Genomic DNA, 27,008 nt, shown 5'->3' with positions numbered 1-27,008 from the left:
CCAGGCCCTGACCTGGCTCCTGAAGCCCCAGAGAGAAGGCGGCAGGTATTTAGCCAAAGCCTTTCATTCCTAGGGCCATCCCCAGGCTTCCTGGTGACACAAGCAGGAAGGAAAGTCTACCTGAAGCCAGGGCCCACACCCCACCAGGCAACAGTCAGCCACAGGAAGGACAGACACTTGGAACTGAGAATCCTGCAATGCTGGAGCTAAAAGAAACTCAAAACTGCCTAATGTATATACATACAGTGGAATATTATTCAGTCTTGAAAGGGAAGGAAATTCTGATACATGTCATAGCGTGGATGATCCTTGCGGACACTGTGCTAAATGAAATAAACTAGACACAAAGGATGAATACTGTATGATTCCACTTATATGGGGTCCCTAGAGTAGTCAAATTCATAGAGACAGAAAATAGAATGGGGGCTTCCAGGGGCTGGGGAGACAGTAAAATGAAGAGTTACTAAAAACAAACAAAAAACACATCTAGTGTCTCCTCTTACTTAACAGATGGGGAAACTGAGGCTGAGACAGGGGAAGAGACTCAAACCCCATGCACACAATGGGTGAGTGTTGAGAGGTGCTCCCTGACTTTCTGCTCCTTTCCAAGCAAGCCGCACTCCCACCCTGGGGGGCCCAGCTGCTGCATCCAACGCCCAACCTGGGCTCCACCTTCCAGCTGGCTCTTTGGCACACCTACCAGTGCAATTTCTTCCATCTTTTTAAAAAATAACTTTACTCCTTTACTCTCAGTTTTGTTTCTCCCAGTTATAAAATATTCCTGTTCCACAAGAGCAGAGACCTCATCCGTCTTGTTCACCCCAGTATCCCATCTCCCAGAAAGGCATCAGGCAGGGCATGGGGAAAATACAAGAATGCTTTAAAAAAGTGAAAAGAAATCACCCGTGACTTCCCACCCTCAATGTGCTTTATGTTTTTTAATTATTTTTTTAAATATTTGTTTATTTATTTATTTGGCTGCGCCGGGTCTTAGTTGCGGCACATGGGATCTTTTTTTTTAGTTGCAGCATGTGGGATCTAGTTCCCTGGTCAAGGATCAAACCCGGACCCCCTGCATTGGGAGTCTTAGCCACTGGACCACCAGGAGAGTCCCTCAAAGTGCTTTAATATATCTTATTCTTTTTTAAAAATGTATTTTATTGAAGTATAGTTGATTTACAATGTTGTGTTAATTTCTGTTGTACACCAAAATGATTCAGTTACACATATATATACATTCTTTCATATTCTTTTTTATTTATTTATTTATTATTTATTTATTGGCTGTGTTTCGCTGCTGTGTATGGGCTTTCTCTAGTTGTGGAAAGTGGAGGCTACTCTTCATCTCAGTGCACAGGCTTCTTATTGCGGTAGCTTCTCTTGCTGCGAAGTACATGCTCTAGGTGCACTGGCTTCAGTAGTTGCCGCGTGTGGGCTCAGTAGTTGTGGCTCACAGGCTCTAAAGCACAGCCTCAGTAGTTGTGGTGCACAGGCTTAGTTGCTCTGCGGCATGTGGGATCTTCCCGGCTCAGGGCTCAAACCCGTGTGCCCTGCATTGGCAGGTGGATTCTTAACCACTGCACCACCAGGAAAGCCCCATATTCTTTTCCATTATGGTTTATCACAGGATATTTAATATAGTTCCCTGGGCTATACAGTAGGACACTTATTTATCCATTCTATATATAATAGTTTGCATCTGCTAATCCCAAATTCCCAATCCATTCCTCCCCTACCCACCTCCCCATTGGCAACCATAAATCTGTTCTCTATGTCTGTTAGTCTATTTCTGTTTCATAGATAAGTTCATTTGTGTCATATTTTAGATTCCATGAATGAGTGATATCATATATTATTTGTCTTTCTGACCTACTTTGCTCAGTATGATCGTCTCTAGTAGAATCCATGTTGCTGCAAATGGCATGATTTCATTCTTCTTATGTCTGAATAGTAGTCCATTGTATATATGTACCACATCTTCTTTATCCATTCATCTGTTGATGGACATTTAGGTTGTTTCTATGTCTTTGCTATTGTGAATAGTGCTGCTCTGAACATAGGGGTGCATGAATCTTTTTGAATTTAATAGATCTTATTCTAATCTCCTTTAACACGTAAACATTTTAAAAAACAATCTGGGGGATGTCCCTGGTTGCGCAGTGGTTAAGACTCCATGCTCCCAATGCAAGGGGCCTGGGTTTGATCCCTGGTCAGGGAACTAGACCCCATGTGCATCCACAACTAAGAATGCATATGCCATAACTAAGGAGCCGACAAGCCACAACTAAGACCCGGCGCAACCAAACAAATAAATAAAATAAACAGATGCAGAGAATGGACTGGAGAACTCGAGGTTTGGGGGGGCGGGGGGTGAAGGGGAAGGTGAGATGAAGTGAGGGAGTAGCATAGACATATATATACTACCAACTGTAAAATAGATAGCCAGTGGGAAGTTGCTGTATAACAAAGGGAGATCAACTCGATGATGGATGATGCCTTTGAGGGCCGGGACGGGGAGGTGGGGGGGAGTCGAGGGAGGGAGGGAATATGGGGATATGTGTATAAATACAGATGATTGAACTTGGTGTACCTCAAAAACTGGTACAAGAGTGTAATGCAATTATATTCCAATTTAAAAAAAAGATAAATCCCAGGTTATGTTGAGGTATTGATTTACCTCAATTAGATAGAATCACTAGACGAATAAAAAGTGAAGAAAAGTTTAAATAAATAAATAAATAAATAAATAAATAAATAAAATATTAAAAACAAACAAACAAAAAAACCCACCTGCTCTCACACTACATAAATCGTTTTGTGTCCTGTCTTTTTCATGTACCATTTCACCATGAACATTTTCCTGGCCATTAAGGTATTTTCCTGAGGAGAGACCACGTAGGGGCTGGTGGAACTGAATCTCTGGCAGGCATCCAGCTTGGGTCTAGGTTAGAGTTGGAACCGTGAAGACGTAGAATGAAGCCCCGCTGCCCCTTGTGCTCCTGGCGGCCTGGGAGTGGAACCCTCCCCTAACGAGCCCACCCGAATGGAGCGTCAGTTGGAGGCGGCGCGGTACTGGGGCATTTCTGCTCGGGGTTTCCAGCTTGAGTGGTTGCTGCTGGGCTGGCTCCCTCTGGCTTTTTAAGGACCCTTGTGCTGTCCCCAGGGAAGGTTTCTGCTCCACTGGAGTCCAGACAGAGGCCGGACCTCACTTGGGTAAGGGACAGAGGCATCCTAGTGGCTTCCGATTCAAGTGCTGCTGAATCACGGGAGCTGGGTGAGAATGAGACACTCATTGACAGCAAGTTCTGCAAGTATGAGCATGGTGACATCGTGTCTACAGTGTCCTGAGCTCTGGCACACAAGCGGTCAGTGGTAGCAAAGACCTCTGCATCAATGTTTGGGACCTTGCTCAGTAGATGGTCCTGAATTCATATTGAGCTCACTCTGGGCAGGTCACCTGTGTTGCCACCTCTCTGCACAAGGACTCTGTGTTTCTTTCTTGCAGTGAGGACCATAGAATTTTACTGTGGGATAGCCGCTGCCCCAAGCCAGCATCACAGATGGGCTGCAGTGCCTCTGGCTACCTTCCTACCTCCCTGCCTTGGCATCCTTAGCAGAGTGAAGTCTCTGTCTTTGGTGATGAGAATGGGACTGTCTCCCTTGTGGACACCAAGAGTTCAAGCTGTGCCCCCAGCTCAGCTGTGCACTCCCAGTGTGTCACTGGGCTGGTGTTCTCCCTACACAGTGCGCCCTTCTTGGTCTCTGTCAGTGAAGACTGCTCACTTGCTGTGCTGGACTCAGACCTTTCTGAAGTGTGTAGAAGCCGAGCCCACAGAGACTTTGTGAGAGATGCTATGCGGTCCCCGCTCAACCACTACCTTCTTACCACAGTGGGCTGGGATGGTCAGGTCATCCACCACATTGTGTCCGCAGAACCTCTCCCAGAGCCTGGACCTAAGAGTGTTGCTGACTGGACTGGATTTCAGACAAAAAGCAAATCCCCCGTGAGTATCCACTTGCTATGCCCCTGCCCTCTCAGCTTGTGAGACAACACAGGAGCCTGATACAGTATGTGGATACGCCAGATCTGTGTAGCAAAAAGGCATTGTCTCTCAGCCTGGGGGAGGCTGGATCCTGGGGTCCTGCAGTCAGGGAAGAAAAACTTCCTTGAACATGGATATGTACAAGGGTGAGTCAAAAATTATCCGCACTCTGGCTGTAGAATTTTTAGAAGTTTTAATGTAACTGGAATGCGGATAATTTTTAACTCACTTGCGTATGTGTGTCTGAGTGTGTGTGTGGACACATAGTTATTGTTGGTTGGGGGAATAAAAAAATCCATCCCACATCTTTGTTTGCATTTTTTTGCCACACCATGTGGCGTGTGGGATCTTAGTTCCCTGACCAGGGATTGAACCTGCACCCCCTGCATTGGAAGCGCGGAGTCTCAACCACTGGACCACCAGGAAAGTCCCAACAAAAGGTTTTTATGCTTCCCATATAGCTATGCATGAGGAATCGGCCATATCTGGATGATGTATGGGATGCAGGCATCCCTGGATTCTTGGAAGCAGCTCATAAACTACTCACAGAGATAGGAGCAACTTTATTTTTTTTATAGAGCCTAATTCACTTTTATCATGTGCTTCCATTCACATCCAGCCCAGTTCACCCTGAGCAAGAGCCAGGACATCACCACAGTTTTGCTCTTCTCCTTGCTATTAAACTGAGCCAGAAGTCCGGTTTCTGGCTGAATAAGAAGTTTGGCTGGCACCTGTGGGATGCCCACTCCCTCACTGCCGTGGAGTTATGTATATGAGAGATGAGTGTATTTCTGCCATAGATGCCACAGAAAAAAGTTTCAGGATGGAGAGCTTAAAGGCATTTCAGTTAAAAACTGATACAAACTTGCATAGCAATGTTTGCCATTGTCCCACCAGAAAACAGCCTGGGGCCTGATCTTTTTTGCCTTTTGGGCCCCTGTCTCTGGATATAGGAAGACTGAATGCTACTTTGGGGGACTCTGAAGATTTTAAATGCAGCATCAGAGAGAGAATAGGAAGTACCGGTCAGTGAAATAAAAAGTTGATTCACTGTTTAAAAAAAAAAAAAAGGAGGTTTTCCTGACAGCACTGACAGTGGCTTTGTCTGTGGGTGTCCCCCCTCAGAAGTTACCTTCTTAGCAAGGCTCCTGGGACCACTCAGCCCTCCACTGGATCACTGTATTTTCTTCATGACATTTATCACTATCTGAAATTATCTTCTTCCTTCATCTGTTCACTAGTGTCTTGTCTGTCTGCTTATTGAATTGATCACGAGGCATTGTAAGCCCTCGCACAGGAGGAAGTAATGCACCACTGGCACCTAGCACACAGATCCCCTCACCGAATATTCATGGACTGCATGCTAGGCAGAGTCCTAGGCGCTCAGAGTACATCAGTGAATAAAACTGACAAAAATCCTTGCCCCTGTGGAGCTTACGTTCTAGTGGGGAATGAATGAATGAGGGAATGAATGAATGAATTTAACCACCTCCTCTTGTTGGACATTTAGGTCAGTGATCCTTAAACTTTCCCTCTGATTTACCTCTCACGTAACCAGGAAATTTCTTTAAATTTTCACATTTGATCATTCAAATAAATGTAAAGTTTGCAGAGTGACCAACTTGTCCTGTTTTGCATGGGACTTTTCTGATTTTAGCACTGAAAGTCTCATGTCCCAGGAGAACCTTTAGCCTTGGGCAAACTGGGACAGTTGGTCACCCTAATTCTTTGCTCTACTGTACTCAGGATTTTAAAAAAAAAAAAAACAGCTTTACAAATATGGCAAAATGTTAAAACTCTTAAGTCTAGGTGATGGTATCTAGAAATTTATTAAAGTCTTCTACCCAGTTTTATGTATCTTTGATATTTTTCAAAATAAAGAATTTTTAAAAAACAAAAACAAACAAAACAACAACAACAACAAAAACAGCCTTATTGAAATATATCCCACATGCCATAATAACAGCTTGTTTTAAAGTGTACAATTTGGTGGGTTTTAGTATAATCACAAGGAGTGTGATCACCACCACTATTGAATTCCAGAACATTTTCAGCACCCTAAAAAGAAATATCGTTCCCATTATGCAGTCACTCCCTAGTCCCCTCTCCCCACAACCCCTGACAACCACTAATCTACTTTCAGTCTCTATAAATTTATCTGTTCTGGACATTTCAAATAATGGAATCATGTGGCCTTTTGTCACTTTTTTTTTGTCACTTATAATGTTTTTAAGTTTCACTCATGTCATAGCATGTATCAGTACTTCATTCTATTTTATTGCCAAATCACATTTCATTATATGAGTCTAGCACTTTTAAAAATTCTACTTCTTCATCAGTGGACAGACATGTAGACTGTTTCCACGTTGGGGCTGGTTTGAATGACACTGCCATGGAGAAGTTTCTGTGTGCACGTATGTTTTTATTTCTCTTGAGTACATACTTAGGATTTGAACGGCTGGGTCATATGGTAACTCTGTTCAGCATTTTGAAAACTGCCAAACTGTCTTCCAAAGTTGCTGCACCCTTTTACATTCATATCAGCAATCGATGAGGGTTCCAATTTCGTCATATTCTTGTCAACACTTGTCATTGTCTGTATTTTTTATTGTGGCCATGTGGCGTGAATGTCATGTTTGTTCGAACCCAAAATTAGGTTTGAAATTATTTATCATCAAATAAAGCCAACCCCCTTGGGCTATCTCCCATGTCAATCACGTGCCCCAGAGAACCCCAACACACATCTCAGGACCTGTGAGGACAAGGGCACCAGCCTGATCTGTGTGGGTTAAAGATATTTTCAAAGCTTTGATATTGTAAACAACACTTTTTGGTGACTAAAAAAAGTCACTTTTGTTTTGATTTGTTTGATTCCTAATGAAGTGGAAACTTTTTCACTTGTACTTTTATTTTTGTGTTATTTATGTGTATTATTATTTATATTTTCACATATTTTCATTTGTATTTCTTATTTGGCCCCAGGATAATCTTTTTAGAAGAAGAATCTGATTGCACCTTTGTTTAGAACTTTTGGTGGCTCCACACTGCCCATGGAATAAAGACCCGACTCCCTCGCGTCGGACCCCGCCTGCTCCTCTGGCCCTTTCTCTTACCGTTGTCTGACAATGTGCAGCTTCCAGAAGGAGCCCGTCCATCTCTCTCCTCCTGCTTTCAGCAATTCGTGAACATCAGCTCCTTCCCATGACTCCCAGGCTCCCCGTCACCACATGTCTGATGGAACCACCAGTCTCCGGGGCCAGCTTCCTGGGCGCACGCCCTCTGCAGAAGGGCCCCCTAGTTAGGAGGTATCCCTCAATTGGTTTAATGCTCTGCTGTCACCGTTTTGAAATTCTTTATGATTTTTTAACAAGGGGTCTCGTATTTTTATTTTGCACTGGGACCCGTCCATTATGTAGCCTGTACTGTTTGTTTACCTTCTGCCTCTCACACAGGTTAATACACTCCTTGACCTCAGAATCTGTCCTACCCCCTCTGTGCCCCCAGTGCCTGGCGGAAGCCGAATAAATGAATGCCCAAAATGTATGAATAAAGTGAATGTATGATGGGAAAGAAGGAAAGAAGGAAGAAAGGAAGGGAGGGAGGGAGGAAAGGACCAAAGGAAAAGGAAGGAGGGGAAGAAAGAAAGAAAAAAGGAAAGAAGAAAGAAAGAAAGAAAGAAAGAAGGAAGGAAAGAAAGAAAGAAAGAAAAAAAGAAAGAAAGAAAGAAAGAAAGAAAGAAAGAAAGAAAGAAAGAAAGAAAGAAAGAAAGAAAGAAAGAAAGAAAGAAATGAAAGAAAGAAAAAGAAGGAAGGAAAGGAAAAGAAAGAAAAAGGAATGAAGGAAGAAAGAAAGAAATTCACCTGTTGCACCTTGAGGAGTAAGGTAGAAGGAATTCTCAGTGTAAACAGAAGTTGAAACAACATTCCCAGCAGAGCAGACAGTGTGGGCAAAGGCACCCATGCGTGAAAATCCCCTGTGGCTGGGAAGGACCAGGAGGCCCTGGGAAATGTGACTGCACTGGCCTCAACTGAACCCCCAGGACGCGGGGGAAGTGGGGGGAGGCAGAGGCAATGGCTGGTCTCTGAAAGGAGCTCTTTCCCTGACTGGGCCAGGGAGAAAGCCATGGAATCCAGAAGAGGGGGTGCTAATTAGTACCCCCAGAGGGGCCTCTCCTTTCATTGGGTGGTGGAAGAGGTCAGGCCAGGAATTCGAGGGGAGCCAGTGGGGACAGCTTGGCTCAAGTCCAGGCCATCAAGGCTGAGTGATCTTAATGACTCCAATCGCAATGCCTTTCCCACCATTGGGACAGACCTCAGGGCTCTGACCCAGGGGTCAGCACCTCCTGCCTGGTGCCCCACCGGCAATAAGGCTTCTCTGGGACCCAGGCCTTCCACCCCGGCCCACCCTTGGCCCCCGTCCCCTTAGCAGCTGGATAGTCCTCAGGGTCCCAGGAGCATTGAGAGGTTACAAGAGGCCCAGCAGCGGATGCCCCAGTTGCCTGCAGGGGCAGGAGATAATGACCTCTTGGGGTTTATAGGCATAGGGCGTGGCCCTGCCCAGCTCAAGGGAAGCCACCCAGGTGGCTGCACCCCGCCCCCCGCCAGAGCTTAATATTGCCAATCTGGCACTGTCTACTCCTCCCCTCACCTCCTGCTACTTTCTCTCCTTCACTCCTGACCTCTCAGCCACAGTGGCTTTCTTTCCAGCCCTTGATAAGTCAAGTTCATTCTCACCTCAGAGCCTTTGCACTTGCTGTTCTCTCTGCCTGGAATGTCCATCCCAAGATCCAGGCCTGCCTGCTTCTTATCATTAGGCGGCTCCCAGCCCAAACACCACCTCCCCACTCAGGAACGCGGGAAGTGTCCTCCCCAGCTGGACGCACAGCCAGCCCTTCTCTACCCCATGACTTTAATTTTCAGACTGCCTGGGACTTCCCTGGTAGCACAGTGGTTAAGAATCCGCCTGCCAACGCAAGGAACACAGGTTTGAGCCCTGGTCCAGGAAGATCCCACATGCTGCAGAGCAACTAAGCCCGTGCGCCACAACTACTGAGCCTGCGCTCTACAGCCTGCGAGCCACAGCTATTGAACCCATGTGCCGCAACTACTGAAGCCCACCCGCCTAGAGCATGCTCCGCAATGAGAAGCCACCACACTGAGAAGCCCGCGCACCGCAACAAAGAGCAGCCTCCACTCGCCACAACTAGAGAAAGCCCACGCGCAACAACGAAGACCCAACGCGGCCAAAAATAAATAAAATACTAAACAAATCTTTAAAAAATAATTTTTCAGACTGCCTGGCTCAGAATCATACCCCTATTATCTACTAGCTGGGGCAAGTTACTGAACCTCCCTGTGCCTCTATTTCCTCACCTATAAAATGGGTGTAATAGTAGCATTTATGTCATTATGTTGTTGGAAGGAGTATTTGAGATGACACAGGTACATAGTAGGGCTCCATAAAGGGTAGCCATTGTGACCTCACTGTCTGCCCACCCCAGCTCCCTTTGAGAGAAGAAACTGTGTCTCCTTGCTCATAGCTGCAAACCCAGGGCCTAGGACAGTACTTGGTACATAAAAACCACTCCAGAAATAAGCATTGATGTAATTGATCTGTTTGTTTCTCTCCTAATATTTTGCCCTTTTCATACTCTCCCTGCTCCCCATGCAAGAGAGACTGTTAAGCAGACTAGAGGCCTCCCCAGGCTGGAATGGGAGGAAGAATGGAGAGCGTGGTGAGAGCAGAGACGTCACAGGCCCTGAGAGGGCCCTGCAGGTGGCAGCCAAAGTCTGAAGGAGGACCTACCAGAACACCCCCTCCAAACCACAGTGTGACCCCCCCCCCCAGCTCAGCAGAATGATTCTTGTGCCCTCCAGTGTGACCCAGAAGAAGAGGAGAGAGATGTTGGCCCTGGAAGGGCCATTCAAAGCAAAAAGGACAGTTAATGTCACCAAGGTGACCTGTGCAGACACATAACTGGGAAACACATGGGCCTACCCACGCCTTAGCTCTACATACATTCGTGTCTCACCCCAACTTGGACACAACCCTGCGCTAAAGAAAAGAAAGTTCTATTTCTCACATGCTGAGTCATGGCCTGGCAATCACACTGGCCCACATCTAGGAAGTTGCATCACTATTTCTCACTGACCTCCCTGGGTCTCAGTCTGTCATCTGTAAGGTGGAGGCAGTTTCACATCTCTCCCAAATTCTATGCAAGTTTCAGTCTTGATAAAAGGCTCCCAAGGACTTGATGTGCTATCTCATTGAATCCTCTCAAAACTCCTGAGGGATAAGGATTACTATAATCTCTGCTTTATGGATAAGGAAACTGAGGCCCAAAGAGATGTGTAACCAACCTGGTTTGACGTTGGGTAGCTGGTCTGACTGGAGTCCACCTGGCCTAACCCCAGGCCCACCCTGGGTAAGCAGAGTGTGACAGTGTTTCCTAAACCACCAAGACCTGTACCGATGACAGGAGGCAGCAGGAGGGGGTGAGGGGCTCTGGACAGAGCAGGGATGAAGTGGGGTGTGACTCAGCACTGGCCAGTGTGTCCCAGGGGGAGGTGAAATGTCATGCACGTGGGGTGTGGCTCAGCACAGCCTGGCCGGAGTGGACAGCAAAAGGGCAGAGAAGCCCCGCCCTCAGGCCATGGTCAGCTGCCCAGGGAACGCACCTGACTGGTCTCAGGAAGGCCAGGTCAAGTGCCAGCTCTGCCTCTGGCTCTCAGGTTGACCTCTGCAAGCCCCTCTCCTCCCAGGGCCTCAGTTTTCCTGCATCTGGCCCAAGTACACATGAACCAAGGCTGGAGGCTCAGTGAGCTGACCCCTCTCCTAGCTGGGCTCTCTAGTGTCCCCTAGTGGACAACCTGCTGCATGCCTCCATCAGCTCCCAGATGAGGACCTGCAGAATCGCCTCCTCCTCAGTCTTGATTCCTGACGCTGAGTACTTGGAGGCAGCATCCACGAGTCGCATGGCCAGGCCTCGAAAGAGGGAAAGGTCCTGGGGAGATCTGGGTGGGGCAGGCGAATTCCCGGGCCCTGGTGCTTCCCCTCAATTGCTGTGTAAGCTTGTGCTCACACTTCTGTCTCCAGGCCGGCTCCCCTGTCTCTAAGATGGGAATTATAGGATAAAGCCTGATCTGGGAGGCATAAGGCTTTGTTTCCATCGCATTAATGAGCTGTGTGAGCTCAGGCAAGTCCCTGCCCTTCCCTGAGCCTCAGTTTCCCCATCTGTGCAACAAGTTGGTGGGACCAAATGGCCTCAGGACCCCTCCGGCTCTGACATTTGGGGGTCCAAATGGGAAATATGTGTTTAGGGAGATTAAGAGGAGGTGCAAGGGGCCCCAAGAAGAGCTTCCTTAAAGGAAGGACTAGCACAAAATCATCTGCCAGGACTTACAGGAGGCCACATGGCATTGCATATATATTCAGGATTTTTAATTTGACGTATTTACTGAGAAAACTCTCAGTGCCAGATCCTGTGCCAGCCACTGAGCACACGACAGCATACAAGACAGACACAACCCTTATCCTTGAGGAAAAATCCACAGCCTAGTCAAGGGCACTGATGAGTAAACAAACATTCACACTCTTGTCTGAACAAGTACAATCAGATTACAGACATGTCATAGCCATAGCAGCGTTGGAAAATGAAATATCAGAAGGGAGGTGATGTGCGAGTAGGATTTTGAAAGATGAGGACAAGTGTAACAGGTGCTGAATTCTTCTAAAATTAAACACTTTTTCCTGTCCCATTGACTTGTGCAAAGATAGCAATCTTAGCGAAAGTTCTGCTTTTCCCTGGGAAAGAGGGACAAGCAAGGTGCGATGGAAAGAGAAAAATCTAACAAACAGAAAGGGCTTCTCCTCTGGGGGCCTGGTTGAAAATAGACATCTACAGACTGTAAGTGATAAGTGGGGTAAGTCTCACACACAGAGCGGGGGTGCAGAGAGGGGCTGAGGTCAAGGCTCAGGGATGTCTGCTTAGCACTTAATGATGAAAAAAAGAAACCTCATATTTTGATAGGAAGGAATCAAAATGGCTATGCCAAACTGGCTGAATCGATGTGTCCTTAAAATTGATGAAGTCATTGCTTCAAGTTTCTTCCTCTGGTCCAAGGCACAAAGCAGCTCAAACCTTCCCAGATCAAACAACTTCACCAGAGTCTTTCCAGTCGTGGGACCTCTTTGGTTGACAATGTTCCATGGGATGCATTTGGATGGAGAAAAAACCAGCATCAGAGCTGGCTCACACCAGTTTACGGGAGCCAGTTGCTAAAGTTTTGGGAATTATGGAATTTCAGGTTGTTGAACAGTCATTATTAAAAATTAAATTATAGAAATTTACAATTAAGAGGTATTAAAATATGGATAAACAACATGGTCCTACTGTGTAGGACAGGGCACTCTAGTCAATATCCTGGGATAAACCATAATGGAAAAGAATATGAAAAAGAATGTATACATATGTATAACTGAGTCACTTTGCTGTATAGCAGAAGTTAACACAATGTTGTAAATCAACTATACTTCAATTAAAAAAAGAAATATTAAAATAAAGATAATACTCAAAACTCATGGGACATCCCTCATGATGCAGTGGTTAAGACACCACGCTACTAATGCAGGGGGCCTGGGTTCGATCCTGGTCAAGGAACAAGATCCCACATGCGTGCTGCAACTTAAGAGTTTGCATGCCACAACTAAGGAGCCTGCAATCTGCAAACAAGGAGCTCTCTTGCCACAACTAAGACCCGGTGCAACAAAATAAATTTTAAAAAAGGAAAAAAATTCATGACTTCCTAAAGACTTTACTACATTTTACAATTCTCTGTTCTCTTGAGGTTATCTGTCTATTGTAACTGAATAGCAGAACTTGGGCATACTAATGTGCTCCCATACATCTCTTCCCAACTCTGCTTCATGATATCACGTTGTTAACCTGAAGTCAGCCAGGGCGGAAATTGGCAAATCAGATTTTGATTTGCTGTTTTGTTGACTTTCTAGATTAAAGAAAGTGATGGACGAAATATTAACAGTGCCAACTAAAGTGCTGAAGCTGAAAGAGGTTTCAGTTTAATGAATATATTTATAGGAGAGTGAGAGTGAGCAGTGTAACAGTAGATCATGTATCAGATTTAATGACAGTAAACTTATCGGGAACAGAGTTAGTACAGCAGACTGGAATGCAACTCCATTTCAAATTCTGGTTGAATTGCAACCATAGGTTGACTAGAGATACAAGAGCTGGGCAAAAATTAACAAAAGCCTTCTGGAGAATCAATTGGCTATATGGAATTTACAATCAAGAGGTCCTACATTGTGCTGTTATTTGCAAATTGTGTTCTGCATATATGTTTTATCAGTAAAATTTCTAATAAACATATATGTACATACGTATATTATGTATACATTTGGATGTCTGAAGAACCAGTTGTCAGATATTTGCTGGCACACCATCGGACAGCCCAAGTTTGACAAAGTCCTTTACAAAGCACAGTTCTGGAAACCGAGCAAAGGGCTCATGCCAGCAGTGCAGAAAGACAAACTCTGACAGTGGGAGTTTACAGCAAAGTAAGGGTTTATTGCAGGACGTCAAGCAAGGAAGTGAACGATAAGCCTCAGATCCACCCCAACTTGGTCTTTGAGTTAGGGTTTTTTTTTCAAGGGGAAGAACAAGAGGCTGGGATTAATCATTGCCTAGTGATGGTGCTGTGGCATTTCTTAATTAATAGTAATTTCAAGAGTCCGGATGTCTCTGGTTTACCATTACCTGGCCAGGTGGTCCAGGGCTGGGGTGGGGGTTGGGGTCTGTTAGCTCATCTTGCCCTGGAGAAACAACCTGAATTGGTACATTAATGATGATATCTTTTAATAGCAATTTTACTACATTAATGATGTTATTGACAACAGCAATATTAGTCATCTGACTCTGGTTGATGAGTGTTCAGTTAGCACAGGATTGAGGTCAGAGAGGACAAGAAAGGGAATAAAGTTTTGGAGAGAGAGATTAATCATAAACTCGGTAAAGGAACTCGCGTTCATTTCTTCTTGAGGAGGCCCTCTCCACTACGGGAAGCATTTTCAAGGCAGAGAGGTGACCTCATGCTTCCATTGGGGATGTTCCCAGGACACAGGTAGCTTTGTGGCTTTAGGATCTGTCATTTTCAACAATGACAACAGAACCAACACATTCAGGGGCTTTGTGGTACTTTTCTTTGCCATTTTCCAGTTTAAACATAAATAAGGCTATTGGACTGCAAGTAACAGCAATTTCTCAGGCTAACTGACACGACAGCAGGAGTTATCCTAAGGATGGATGCAGGAGAGGAGGAGCAATTGTGGCCATTAGTGGGAGGGGGCAGCTTTCCTCTCCCCCCACATAGCCCTCGGTTGCTACCTCCTTCTTCTCTTCCCCTATACACAGCTTCCTGCTTTTCTTTTGCACAAACAGCAGTGAAGGTGAAGGCAGCTGGTTTACAGTCAAGTTTATCTGTTCTTAGATCAAAGGCCAGCCAGAATGGGTTGACAGGCAGATCCACAATCCCCAGACAAAGGATCTGATTGGCCAGCTTGGAGCAGTTAGGCCTTCCTGGGCCAGTTAGTCACAGACAGGGGTGTGGAGGGCTGGGGCCAAGGATTCAGACAAGGCCTCCTGGACCACACAGAGTGGGGAGGGGCAACTCTGGAAGAAGGAGCGTGGGCATGGGCTGGGCAGATTCTCCCGAAGGTCTGTGATATTAAAGGAGGCCAGTTGTATGCTCAGGACTTGCTGGAAGGGCAGGCTTCCCTTCATTCCAGTGAGAAAGCCTTCCAGATAACTGGCCACCATGCGGACTGCCCGTGACCCAACCATGTACACAGTTGTCAGTGAAAATGCCTTCATTACATATATGACATTTTTGTTTGTGAAAAGATAAAAAAGGAATGTGTCTCTAGCTAAGACATCTTCTAAATATTAAGATTGTAATAAAGACACCCATCTGTGTTTCTGCAGTCTGGAGACTATCCTGGGGCTCCTGGGGTTTTCCGTGGATCCCAGTCAAGGTGATGCTGCACTGTAATCATCTTTTTTCTTCATTTCACAAGAGGCCCTGAGAGATCTGGGTCCACAGTGCCTGATACATTCCTGGTCCAGTACCATGGCAACAAGTGACAGAGAACAGCCTGGGTTCAAATCCCAGCTCCCTTACTAGCTGTGTGATCTCAGATGGGTCACTCAACCTTTCTGTGCCTCAGTTTCCTTGTCTGTAAAATGGCAATAAATAACAACACCTCTCATAAAGTCGTGAAGATTAAATGAGTTAATATTTATAAAGTGTTAGAAGTGCCTAGCATGTGGTAAACCATTCAACAAGTGTTAAGTATATTATTATTGGCATTTCACCGTCAGCTGTGCCTCTGCAGGCTGGCACACAGAGTGGGTGGAGGCACTGGCATTGTTCTGTCCTCTATCATTCACCCCAAAGCCAGCAGGCAGGGTGGTGTGTGTAGGGGGGCAATTGTGTGGAGTAGGAGGGTGGGAGGGATCATGAAGCCCAGATGAGGGGCGGCTGGACCTGCCCAGGTGGAGGGGCTCTATCTAAGTGTGAGTCTCCAGCATCCCAGGGGCTGATGCGGTTGTGTGTTTCTGGAGGGAGGGGAGTGTGTGCCTCAGTGGTGGTGGGTCAGCTTCATGGGTGTGAGACCTACGCAGTCTAACGGGGCCCTGCACTCAGAAGGGCGTCACTCTTCATTTCATGCTTGCTCTCATCACCTTGAAATTCTTAATAATTTTTAAACAAGGGGTCCACTTTGCACTGGGCCCCACCAATCATGTCACCAGTCAAGGGTAGGGGATACGCCAGTGGGTGTGTATGTGGGTCACATGTGGTTGTGTTACTGACCCGGGTTCCTGGACGGTTTAATCAGTAGAAATTGATAAGAGGCCAGAGATAAGAGAAACTCAGCTGAGGCTTTATTGGAACTCACGCTGCAGCAAGAGGGAGTGAAAACAAGGAACATGTTCCCGTGCTCGCTGAGGGAGGAGCCTGTCCCTTAAACGGGGTGAGGCTAGGGGTGGGTTCATGGGTCGGGCCAGCGGGGTGGCTTGGGCGGTCTCCCCACCCCCTTGGTGGTGCCGTGGGCAGCCCTGCTTTTGCTCCTGCCACCTCAAAAGAAGCAGTTGGGTTTTTGGTCTTTTTGTATACTGTTGTCCATAATTTTCCCCAACTGCAAGCATGTACAGTTATTCTTAGTTCCTTATAGTTTCTTTGTATTTTGTTCCTCAAGACGTTTGTCCAGGTGCAAGCACTGCAACAAAGGGTCCCAGGTCCAAGGTCCCAGCATGTGGGTATCTGGGATGTCCCTTCCTCTGGACTTGGGGACTAGAATGCTGATCTTTGTGGGAATTCCAGAAATTACAAGGCAGTACCCCACCCCACCCCAGACACAGGGAATAGCCTCTGTCTTCAGTTCCTCCCTGCACCCCTCCAGCTGAGCCTCACCCCCCCACACCAGGACCCCGCTGTCTCTGCAAAATCCCAATGCCCCACTGCACCTCACCCCGCCCCGTAGGAAGATAGGAAGGGCAATGGAAACCTCCCAGATCACCAGTCCCGGGGAGAGAGAAGAGGAAGCCATGCTGGCTGGGCTTACACCGTGCACCACCATCTCCACAGGTGTCACCTCTGTCCTCCCCGCTCCCCAGGGATCAGGGAGGGGTCAGTCTCCCCCACTTCCCAGATTGTTCCTGCACCTCCTGATCAGGGCTTCTTATGAGGAGGAGCTGACACGGACGGTCAGGAGTCCTGGTTCTGTCCCCAACCCATTCTAGGACCCCAGGTAACTGGTTGCCCCTTCTGTTAGATGCTGTGACCCCTAAGTTCCCTTCAGCACTTGCATCCTACCTGACTCTTGGGTTCCCACAGCCTGTGACAGTCACTTCTGGCTCTGCACACTGGCACCCTGGCCCTGGGCCAGCTCCAGACCCCTGCCCCATTCTGACGCCAGTCACTGACTCCTGAATCTGGGAGCATGTGGTCCCCCAGGTGGGGAAAGCATGGCCCTGAGAGAGGCAACACACACCGACTTAGTGGCAGAGCCCAGTCTCAAAGTCAGTCTTCCTGGACTTCCCTGGTGGTGCAGTGGTTAAGAATCTGCCTGTCAATGCAGGGGACCCGGGTTCGATCCCTGCTCCAGGAAGATCCCACATGCCGCAGAGCAACTAAGCCCGTGCACCGCAACTACCAAGCCTGCGCTCTAGAGCCCGTGAGTCACAACTACTGAGTCCATGTGCTGCAACTACTGAAGCCCGTGCACCTAGAGCCCGTGCTCCTCAGCAAAAGAAGCCACCGCAATGCGGAGCCCGTACACCACAATGTAGAGTAGCCCCCGCTCGCCACAGCTAGAGAAAGCCCGTGTGCAGCAACAAAGACACAACACAGCCAATAAATAAATAAATAAATAAATAAATAAATTTATTTATTTAAAAAAAAGAAAGTCAGTCTTCCTGCCAGCCCACCTCCCCCCACCCCACCCCTCCATGCCTCTGATGCCACACCCACCGTCACTGCCTCTGAATTCCAAGCAGGATTCCATCTCTCTTGGGAAACTCAGCACCGACAGCACAATCGCCAACCCCACCGCCATCTTTCCTCCAGTCACATATGACAAAAGGTTTGAAGATATCACCACGTTCGTCCCTTATTGTACAGACAGGGAAACTGAGACACAGAGAGGGGCAGCGGCTGCTGCAGGCCATTTAACCAGAGGCACCAGGAGCCTCCTGACGCCAAATCTTGTGTTCCCCTCCTTTATCCTCTCCTCATCCTCTTCCTCAGAACTCCAGACCCTGTTAAACACCCAGAGGCCCTGGAATCTGAGGGCTGTTTCTGGGGGCCCTCCCTCCAGCCCAGGGACCCCAGGGGGGACCCCTGTATCTCTGTGGGCGGGGCAGGACCCCAGGGACAGACGGGCAACCTGGGGAGGGGCCCTGCCGGGTCCTTGCCAAAGCTGCTCAGACACCTATCTCCCCACCACCATCCCCACCCCCACCCCAGGCTGCAGAAAGAACAGGCTGGGGTGGGGCAGCCAGGTCTGCCAGGCCCAGAGATCCAAGTGTCCATCCTGGCACTCTCTTCACACTGGCCTTGCCAGCTCCCTGGACCAAACAAGTAGATTCCAGGCCCCTTCCCGGCTTCCATCAGTGCAGCTCCCTTTTACTTGTTTCATCTCCTGGACGTCCACCTAAGAATTTGCTTGAAGACGAGATTCTTTGGTGTAAAATGGCTCTCAAACCACAGTGCCCCTCATGCTATTCGGATGGGGAGACCACTCCAGAGGGCAAGTGGTTTGTCCCAGGTCACAGAACAAGGCAATGAGGGTACCTTGCCTGGGACCCAGTCTCCTGCCTCCCAGAGCATTTCTTTCCTTCCAGAGCTGCAGTTCAGATCTTTCCCTACGCACAGTCTTTGGGGGCAGGGTGCCTCATGAAGGCCTGGGGCTGGGCACTGAGTCAACCAACGAACTCTGACAGCCGACCTGTTTTCTGTGGGGACCTGTGCGGAAGGGGGCAGAGGGATGAATGAGGCACAGCACCTGCCCTCAGCAAGCTCCACATGTGGGCCTGAATATGGGGAGAACGGGTCCTTCTAAAGCTAACTCCGGACACGTCCCCACTCACGCTAAGCCTCTCATCCCTGCCCACGGGCCCTCAATCTTACCACTCTGCCTTTTTCCTGCAGTTGCTAAATCTTCTCCCCGCTCCTCCCTCCCACCCCAATCTTTCTAGGCTAGGTTCTTCTCCTCTCCGTCCCACAACAGCACTTATCTCACCTTGTTTCACAGCCTGGGAAAGGGAGCCTGGGAAAGGCAGCACAGGAACGAGGGAGAAGGTAGGACAGGCCAGTGGCACAGCAGAACGGAACTGCAATTCTCCCCATTCCCAGGAGGGGGCGCACTGTTGTCCACAGCAACCCATCCCTCCGGGTGCTCAGCCCTGCAGGTGCAACTCAATTCGAGTCAGGACTGACATCTAATCTTCATAGTCATGTGGCAGGAAGGAAAGAATAAGTGATCCCCAACTTCCAAATGGGAAGACCCAGGTCCAGAGAGGGGCAATGATGGCTAGAAGCCTGGGGTCACACAGCAGCTGTCTGAACCCATGAGCCCTGCTTCAAGTGCCCTTGACTCAAAACCAACCACCTCCTCCCGATCCTAGGAGATCGGCTCTCCTGCGAGTGGGAGGGGCTCCAGGCTGGACTGCCTCTGAAACTCCTGGGTCCAGGGGTATTTTTCCTTGGGCCATGTATTCTTGAATCCCTTCCAAAACTGACCTTTCTTTCCCCAGCATCCCCGTGCCCTGCTCTCAGCAGCCTCTGCCTCAACTACACCATGGGTTTTAAGGGAAGGGGCTAAATAACCCTGGGTGCCCTGGCCATACATCAGCCCCCATGGGCGCCTCAATTCTGCCAGAGGACTCAGGCAGCACCTGTCCCAAAAACACCCCCTTCTCTCAGAAACCAAAGACAGCTCTGGGTCTCGCCAGCTCTACTCGAAGTGCATTAGCTTACTGTACCCTCAGTGAGGCGAAGGAGGCACAGAGAGGGCAAGCAACCTGCCCAGACGGCCAGTAAGGCAGGACTTACACTCAGGAAGTCTGATTTCAGAGAAAGACTTTTAACCGCTGTGTCAGAGACCTCTGGTTCCCTGATATCCATTCTCTCCTTTTTCTAAACCAGCAGGCAGTCTAGAATAATGACCACGTTTCCCAGTCTCGCTTGCATGGGGATGTGTGGCTAATTTCTGGCCAAGAGAGAGATGTGAGCAGTTGCCAGGCCATGCCTTTAATTAGGAGAGGTGTGTCCCCTCTGCTCTCCCCTTCCTGCTGGCTGTAGCCGTGGCCGAGCGGTCTGGGACAGCTGCCACATCCTCCTAACCAGCCTCCGGTCCAGCCTCCGCACGAGAGCCAGAAAACTCTTCCCTTAATAAGAGTCAGATCACGGTGCTACCCTGCCCCAAACCTTCAATGGTTCCCCATTCCTTCAGAAGAAAGGCCACCTCCTCCATGGTGGGCAAGGTTGTTTCCTGTCTGGCCCTCCCAGTCTCATTACTTGCCACTTCTATCCTCTGCCTCCTCCCAGATCAATCAGCAGGAAAATCTCATCCTTGCTTAACTCCTGTGTCTTCCCAGTTCCGCTCCCCACATCCAGCAGACTCTGATGTATTCTTCAAGACCCAGCCCAAAGGGTATCTTCTACGGGAAGCCTTTCCTGACACTCCTGGCAGAATGAGCGGCTCCCTCCTCTGGTCTCCCACAATGGTGAGAGCCTTTCTGTATTGTCATAATCTGTAGACGCATCCACTTCTCTCTCAAAAGAGTCAAGTCTGAGATATCTGTTGGTTGTCAGTACGCTGCACAGGGCCAGGTACCAAGCCAGTGGCAGTCAAGTTCAATGAGAGAGAGAGAGAGGGACACAGAGAGAGAGAGAGAGTGTGTGTGTGTGTGACAGAGAGAGAGAGAGAGAGAGACAGAGAGAGACGTGGGTGTCCTGAGCTGGCTGAAGGCCCAGGCCAAGAAGACAAGGAGGATATCTAGAAATAGCCCTATCCCAAGCCCCAGACCAGGCCTGATGCCCAGATAAACTGACCCTGAGTGAGTAGGTAGGGACCCAGGATGGGTGGTGGAGATTAAGAGGTGTGGCTCCAGCAGGCTGTGGCCCTGCGGCCCTCTGGGGTCTGCTAGCCGAGGCAGATGGGCCCTGCCTGCCTGTTGTCGGGTGTCCTGCACTCAGATTTCAGTGACCCCCAGTGACCAGTGAATATTTCAGGCTGGGGCTAAGCATCACCTGCTCCCTTGGCCCCACAACTTGTAGGGCAAAGGGGAGCCTGCCAGTCTACTCACTAAGGAGAGGCAGGGCTGGGGCAGAGATGCTGGAAAAGTTTGTCCTCTCCTCTCTCTGCCCCCCCCTCACCCTCTCCCCCACTTGGAAGTTCCTTTCCTGAACCACCTGCCAAAGGTTGAAGGATTAAAGAGATCATCTGGCCCAACCCCCACCATGGAGTTGGGGACACTGAAGGGAAGAGACTGGCCCAAGGTTGCAGAGCAAAACAGGGCGAAGATGGTCGTAGGGAAAGGCAATGTAGGAGAGTGGTTAAGCCATACAAATTCTAGAGCCAGTCTGCCCAGGTCCAAATCCCCACTCTCAAGTGAAAGTGAGGGATGGAAACATCACCGGGTTATTGTTAGGATTATAAGAGCTGAAAGACAGAAAGCTGCTAAGTCCAATGCTTGGCACTTGGTAAGGGCTGCATCGATCTTAGCAATCATTTCCTGCACCACACTTTACAGCATACAAAGCTTCTCAACACCCACAATCTTTTTTTTTTTTAATTGGTGTATAGTTGCCTTACAATGTTGTGTTAGTTTCTGCTGTAGAGCAAAGTGAATCAGCTATACATATACATATACCCCCTCTTTTTTGGATTTCCTTCCCATTTAGGTCACCACAGAGCACTGAGTAGAGTTCCCTGTGCTATAGAGTAGGTTCTCATTAGTTACCTATTTTATACTTATTAGTGTATATATGTCAATCCCAATTTCCCAGTTCATCCCACCCTCTCCTTCCCCGCCTTGGTGTCCATACATTTGTTCTCTATGTCTGTCAACACCCACAATCTTGCCTGTCCCTTCCAACAACCCTGAAAGGTAGACGTTACTATCCCCATCACACAGAGGAGGAAACAGGCACAGAGACTGACTGGCCAAGTTCACACAGCTGGTATCATGTCTCTCAACTGCCTGCCAGCAGTCTTTCCATACCCAGCCCCCTGCCCCTGACAGCTCACACACTGGTTCAACAAATGGAGAAGGTGACACTGAAAGCCAGCCCTTGGCTTCTGATGCTGCCCTGGGCTCATCTTACCGCTGCACTGGACGACCCCACGGCAGGGAAGACAACCTTGCTCATCCAACATCCCTCCTGATGCTGTCTGATCCCAGCCTTCTAATTTTTGGTCTTGCCACCCCCCACGCCTAGAAGGGGAACATCTCTCACCATGGGCTCCAGTCCTGGGGCTCCCCCAGCCAACCCAGTCCTTCCTGCAAATGACTCTCTCCTTTCCCTATCCAGTGTCTCTATTTACTGCAGAGCCCAGGGATGCTGCCCCCCACTGACTCCCAGCCAACCCCAAGATCCCAGGCCTACCTACAAAAGCCCAAGCCAGGGTGACAGCCTTGGCTCTGTATGTGCTTCCTGGAACACACCTGGCCCCAGACTCCTGAGGCCAACACCAGCTCCCTGCCAGGCCCCCTGCCAGAGCCTGCCAGCACTCCTCACCTAAGGAGACACAGTGGTCAGATGTCCACGCCCATCAGGTCCATCAGGTTGAAACGCTCCAGAATTTTGGGCAAGCTACTCCTGAATGAAGTACACTCGAGGGAGTGAGCACTGAACCATCTGTTTGGGGCCAGGTCACATGGCACATGAACATGACCCAGAACTCAGGGTGGTGTGAGGTGTCCTCCTCAGGGAGGACACTGTTTTGTAAGCACTAGGTTTACCTTTCTCATTATACTTTGCTTAATCTAACGTCATCCATAATTTTTGAGACAGATTTTTCATTTGGTAGAGGAGTAGTTTGGGGAAGGAGCCAGGGGTAGCCCCAAGTCCGGGATCTGGTTTGATTATCTCCTGGGAATTGCCCTGTTCCCAAAAAGACTCAGGCTATACTTATGTGCCCAGGAGGGCAATTCTCCCCTGAGAGTACTTGAGGCCCCACTCTAAACCGGAAATGGCCCTCAGGGATGGAATGAGAAAGAGGGCAGGAGATGGGATACTTTGGCAGGAAGAAAGCTGAGAGCAGCAGACAAGGGCAGAGTAGGGGAAGGACTTTTCAAACAGAGAGAACACTGACGAGGACAAGTGGCTTTCTTTGCTTGAGAGAGACTATTTGTTCCCTCTATAAATCCATGCCCGGCCCTGCACCAGGCCCTGTGGGTACAGTGGGGAGCCCTCTGGATTGCCCTGTTACACCAGCCCAAGGGGGTTCTGGTGTAACAGGAAGACAGACTCAGAAACAAATGGCCCCCATGAAAGCAGGATCAGTGTTACGACAGGGAGACTCAGGGCTTCCTGGAGGAAGGGAGAGTTAAGCTTGAAAGCTGAAAAGTGAATAGGAGTTAATTAAAAGAGTAGGGCCTGGGAAGGAAGAGTACGCTAGGCAGACAGGAAGCGAGAAACGCGGCGCCCCTGCAAGACACGAAAAGGGCAGAGTGGCTGCAGCAGGGAGAGCTTGGAGAGGCAGGCAGGGGGCAGAGCACGGGGGCCGTGGGGCTGTGGCAAGGGATGTGGGTCTTGTGCTAAAGGCCACCGGCAGCCAGGGAAGTAGGCTGAGAAGAGAAACTGTTAACCTTTGTACTGCATTCCCAAACTTATCCTACCTTATCTTCCCAGAATCCTTGGGAGGTCGGCTGGCTGGGGACTGTATTGTGCTTTTTGCAGATGGAGAAATGGAGACCCAGAGAGATGGTGATTCGCCTGAGGTCACACAGGTAGTAGGTAAGTAACAGAGGCAGGATTGGAACCCGAGTGAGTCCCACTCCAGAGCCCCTGAAGCTGAGGAGGTAGACAGAGTCACTCAATTGTTCATCCATACATTCAGTGTGCTCTTTCACTCCTTCAATGTTCAGTGATCACTCATTCATGCCTACTACCTGCCAGGCGTTCTTCCTGGAGCAGGGTTTCAGTAATAAACTAGACATTTCAAGCAGATGAGACAAGGCTAACTGAGTTTGGGCTTGATTCTGTCGGCACCAGGGAGGACGGCAGGTTTCTGGGAAGGAGGAGTGACTGCCCTCCACCAGGAGCTGCACCTCACCCCACCCCACCCCACCCCCCCTCACAAGGAGAGCCATTGTTCTCCTTCCTGGGAGCACCCTGCCACAGGCAGCAGTTTCGCAGAAGCAAACCGGTATTGAGTAAACCTCTGTCTTTTGCCATCATTTGTTCTCTCAGACCCACAGTATCTAGAACTCTGGGGGAACAAGGAAGTGATTTCCTAGGGACAGAAAGAACACTCCATTCCACCCACTGTGGCTGCAATCTCCCACACTGTGAGCTCAGGGAGCGAGGGCTGGGGCTCTCCTGTTCCCCGGGGGCCCCGCTGAGCCCAGCACGGTGCTGGGCATCGGGATGCTCTATTTATTTAAAGAGAGAGAAAGGGAGAGATGAGGAAACTTCTCTGCAGCGTCTGAAGGCACTCAGTGAAGTCAGTGAGGAGGAGATGGAGGTATATGTGGATCCTCTTCTATTGGTTCAGGGTCTCAGAGGGCCTTGGTTCATCCCTGTGCACTGCTGGGTCAACTGCCCTGGGGAGGGGACCCAGAAGGGAGGAAGGAAAAGGGGGTCACCATTCACTGAGAGTTAGTGTGTTAGGCTTTCCATGTGTTATCTCTTTCAGTCCTCATGGCAATTCAGAGAAGTAGACGGCCTACCTCCATCTGGGAGGAAAGGAGACTTAGAGGGGGGAAGGCACTGGCTCTGGGTCTCTAGCTACTAAGTGGGCAGGCTTGGGATTTAGAACCAGGTCTCTTTCCGAAGATACTGCTTCCAAATAGACCATGCACCAAGGGAGGGGTATGGAAGGTGTGGAGAGAAGGGTTGTCTAAGACTTGATTCCATGGCAGACAGAGACAGAGAGCCCCACCACCATAACTAACCGAAGAGAAACATTCCCAGTTGCAGGTGTTGGGGGTGGGGTGAGGGTGGTCTGCAACCATAGACTTAGGCCCTGAGGGGGTAAAGGAGGGTTTGCAAGTCCCTGGGTCAGCGGAGCCTCCAAGCTCAGCTTCTTTGGCCTCTACCTCTCATGTCTCTCCCCTGCCAGCAGCACATCCCCTGGTGGAAGCGTCCAGATGGCAGGGAGGTCCAGGGAACAGCTGAAGATGCTGAGTAGGCCTCCCTCTCCCCGCCTCCCCATGGCCCCATGCATCATCCGGTGCTGCCAGCATCCATCCCATTGGCTCTCTCCTGGTTACTCATCTCTCCTCTTCTCCATCTTTCCAGCCTGTGGTTGCTGTGGAAACACAGAACAATGACATCACTATAGGGTGAGGGCTGGAGTGATACGGCTCTTGGCAGGGACTGGTCTTGCTGCCTGCTAGATGTTAAATCCACACCTGGATCTACCAAGGGCAAAAAAAGGGGGGCAGGAGAAGGGACAGGGCTCACATTCCCTCCCCTTGCTCCTCTTTCCCCAGATGCAGTGAACTTGAGGGCAAGGAGGGTGCAGGTAATCAGACAGATGATGTGAAAGCCGCCCATACCTAGAAGGGAGAAGGATAAAAGTCCTGTGGAAAGGAGACAGGGTGTGGCTTAGGAGTCAAATTTGGTGAGCCAGGTCTGAGCGTGGGGGGGAGGCGGGGGGAGGGCAGCGAGAAGAGTGGCTCTGGGGTTTGTCTAGAGTTCAGCACCACGTTGCTCAGCTTAGGCAGGGCCCAAGAGAGGAAGCAAAAGGACTTTCTGGCAGTGTCCCCCTCCACCCACCCTGAAGAGCTCTACAGCCCCTTCCTCACAGCTACAGCAGTTTCTAATCCTGTCTCAGAAATAAGAACACCGATTAGAGAAGCAAAGCAGCCTGCCCTGGGTGGCCCAGCAGGTGAGGGGCAGAGCTGAGATCAGGTCTTAGGAGTCCTGCACTCTCCACGGAGATAATAACAGCAGCAGCAGCAGCAGCAAACATGTATTCAATCTACCTTGCTCAGCATTTTACATGCATTGTCTCATTTGATGCCCCAACACCACGTCTTTGTGGCAAATACTGTCATTTCCTCCATTTTCAAGATGAAACTGAGACTCGGAGTAGCTTAAGTGAACTGCCCACAGCCACTCAGCTAGTACCCATTAGAATCAGAACTGGAACCCAGATCTATCTGCCAGCAGCTGTTAGCCAGCTCTTCAGCACTGCTTATAAAGACCATGTAGGGAGAGAGCTCTGGTCCCCGGCTCTTCAGCCACTCAGTGTTTGAGAGAGGAGGAGGCCCTGTGTCTAAAGGTTGTGACCTTGAGTTAGAAACAATCCCAATCCCCTCCTCCCCCTGCACCTGCTCCAGCAGTGAGGTCACTAGGGCTCCATGCCCAGCCCTGAGGCCTGTCCCTGCAGCTTTGGCAGAAATAGGCCCCCTCGGTCTTCTGGCAAGTGGACCTGTCCAAAAGAACCAAGACTTTGGGGGAGAGAGGGCTCTTCCTCCCTGGCTTTCTTCCCAGTTAGGGGAAGGGAGGCAGATGTTCTCTGCTTCCACACAGAGCTGCAGAGGTCCAGGGAGGCAGCCCCCACTCTGTATTGATACATGTACGGCAGAGCTGGCGGGGTCCCAGGGCTCTGGGGCCCCCTGGGCAGACCTCTGCTGGCTCAAGTTCAGTTGGGCACCACTCCTTCATGTTTTGTGTCTTCCTTTGTGAGCGTGTCTTGTTCCTGGTTGTCTTTCCAGAGCCTCACCCAGGGCCTGGCACGAAGTAGCTGCTTTAATAACTGCTGCATTAAGAAATGAATGGGTTCCTCTAAGCTTCAAGTCTGCTCATCTGCAAAAGGGATCGTAACACCACCCATCTCAGGGACTTTGCTTTAAAAGGTCAATAAGACAATGCACTTAAAGTTTTCTGCATGCAATAAACAGCAATACAAAGTGGATCTTATTGTTATTAAAAGTGCTTTGGAAACTGTAGTGTCAAACAAGATAGGTGAGCTGCCGGTCTCCGAAAGTGCAGGCTGCCTGTCGGGGTGCAGAGGTCAGAAAAAGGGCGGCAGGTGGGGGCCGCAGCAGTCAGGCAGAACGGGGAGCTGTCCTTGAGTCTTGAAGAGCTGGCAGGAAGGACAGAATTTCTGAAGGCGGGTGAGGAGAGAACAGCTGTGCGTAGAGGTCAGCAAAGCCTGGCGCCCTGGCAGGGTGGAGGGGAGCTGGACCGCAGGGCGGAAAGGCGCGCG

At 49.3% G+C, this 27,008-nt stretch overlaps 1 protein-coding gene and 1 pseudogene across 1 annotated transcript in view; one reads left to right on the top strand and one right to left on the bottom strand.

The window, feature by feature from the left end:
- The first annotated feature begins 2,848 nt into the window (after positions 1-2,848).
- Positions 2,849-4,046, top strand: LOC130853771 (methylosome protein 50-like; annotated as a pseudogene).
- Positions 4,047-23,927: 19,881 nt separating this feature from the next.
- Positions 23,928-27,008, bottom strand: part of ZCCHC17 (zinc finger CCHC-type containing 17) — a 65,287-nt gene continuing 62,206 nt past the window's right edge. The window contains exon 8 of the mRNA XM_057703336.1: positions 23,928-25,100. Within this exon, the coding sequence (XP_057559319.1) occupies positions 25,059-25,100 (42 nt within the window). The 3' untranslated portion in view covers positions 23,928-25,058. The remainder of the gene's footprint in view (positions 25,101-27,008) is intronic.

This window comes from Hippopotamus amphibius, chromosome 1, assembly GCF_030028045.1.
Source record: "Hippopotamus amphibius kiboko isolate mHipAmp2 chromosome 1, mHipAmp2.hap2, whole genome shotgun sequence".
NCBI lineage: Eukaryota > Metazoa > Chordata > Mammalia > Artiodactyla > Hippopotamidae > Hippopotamus > Hippopotamus amphibius.
Note: the sequence above shows the minus strand (reverse complement) of the source record. Positions and strands in the feature narration are given on the sequence as shown.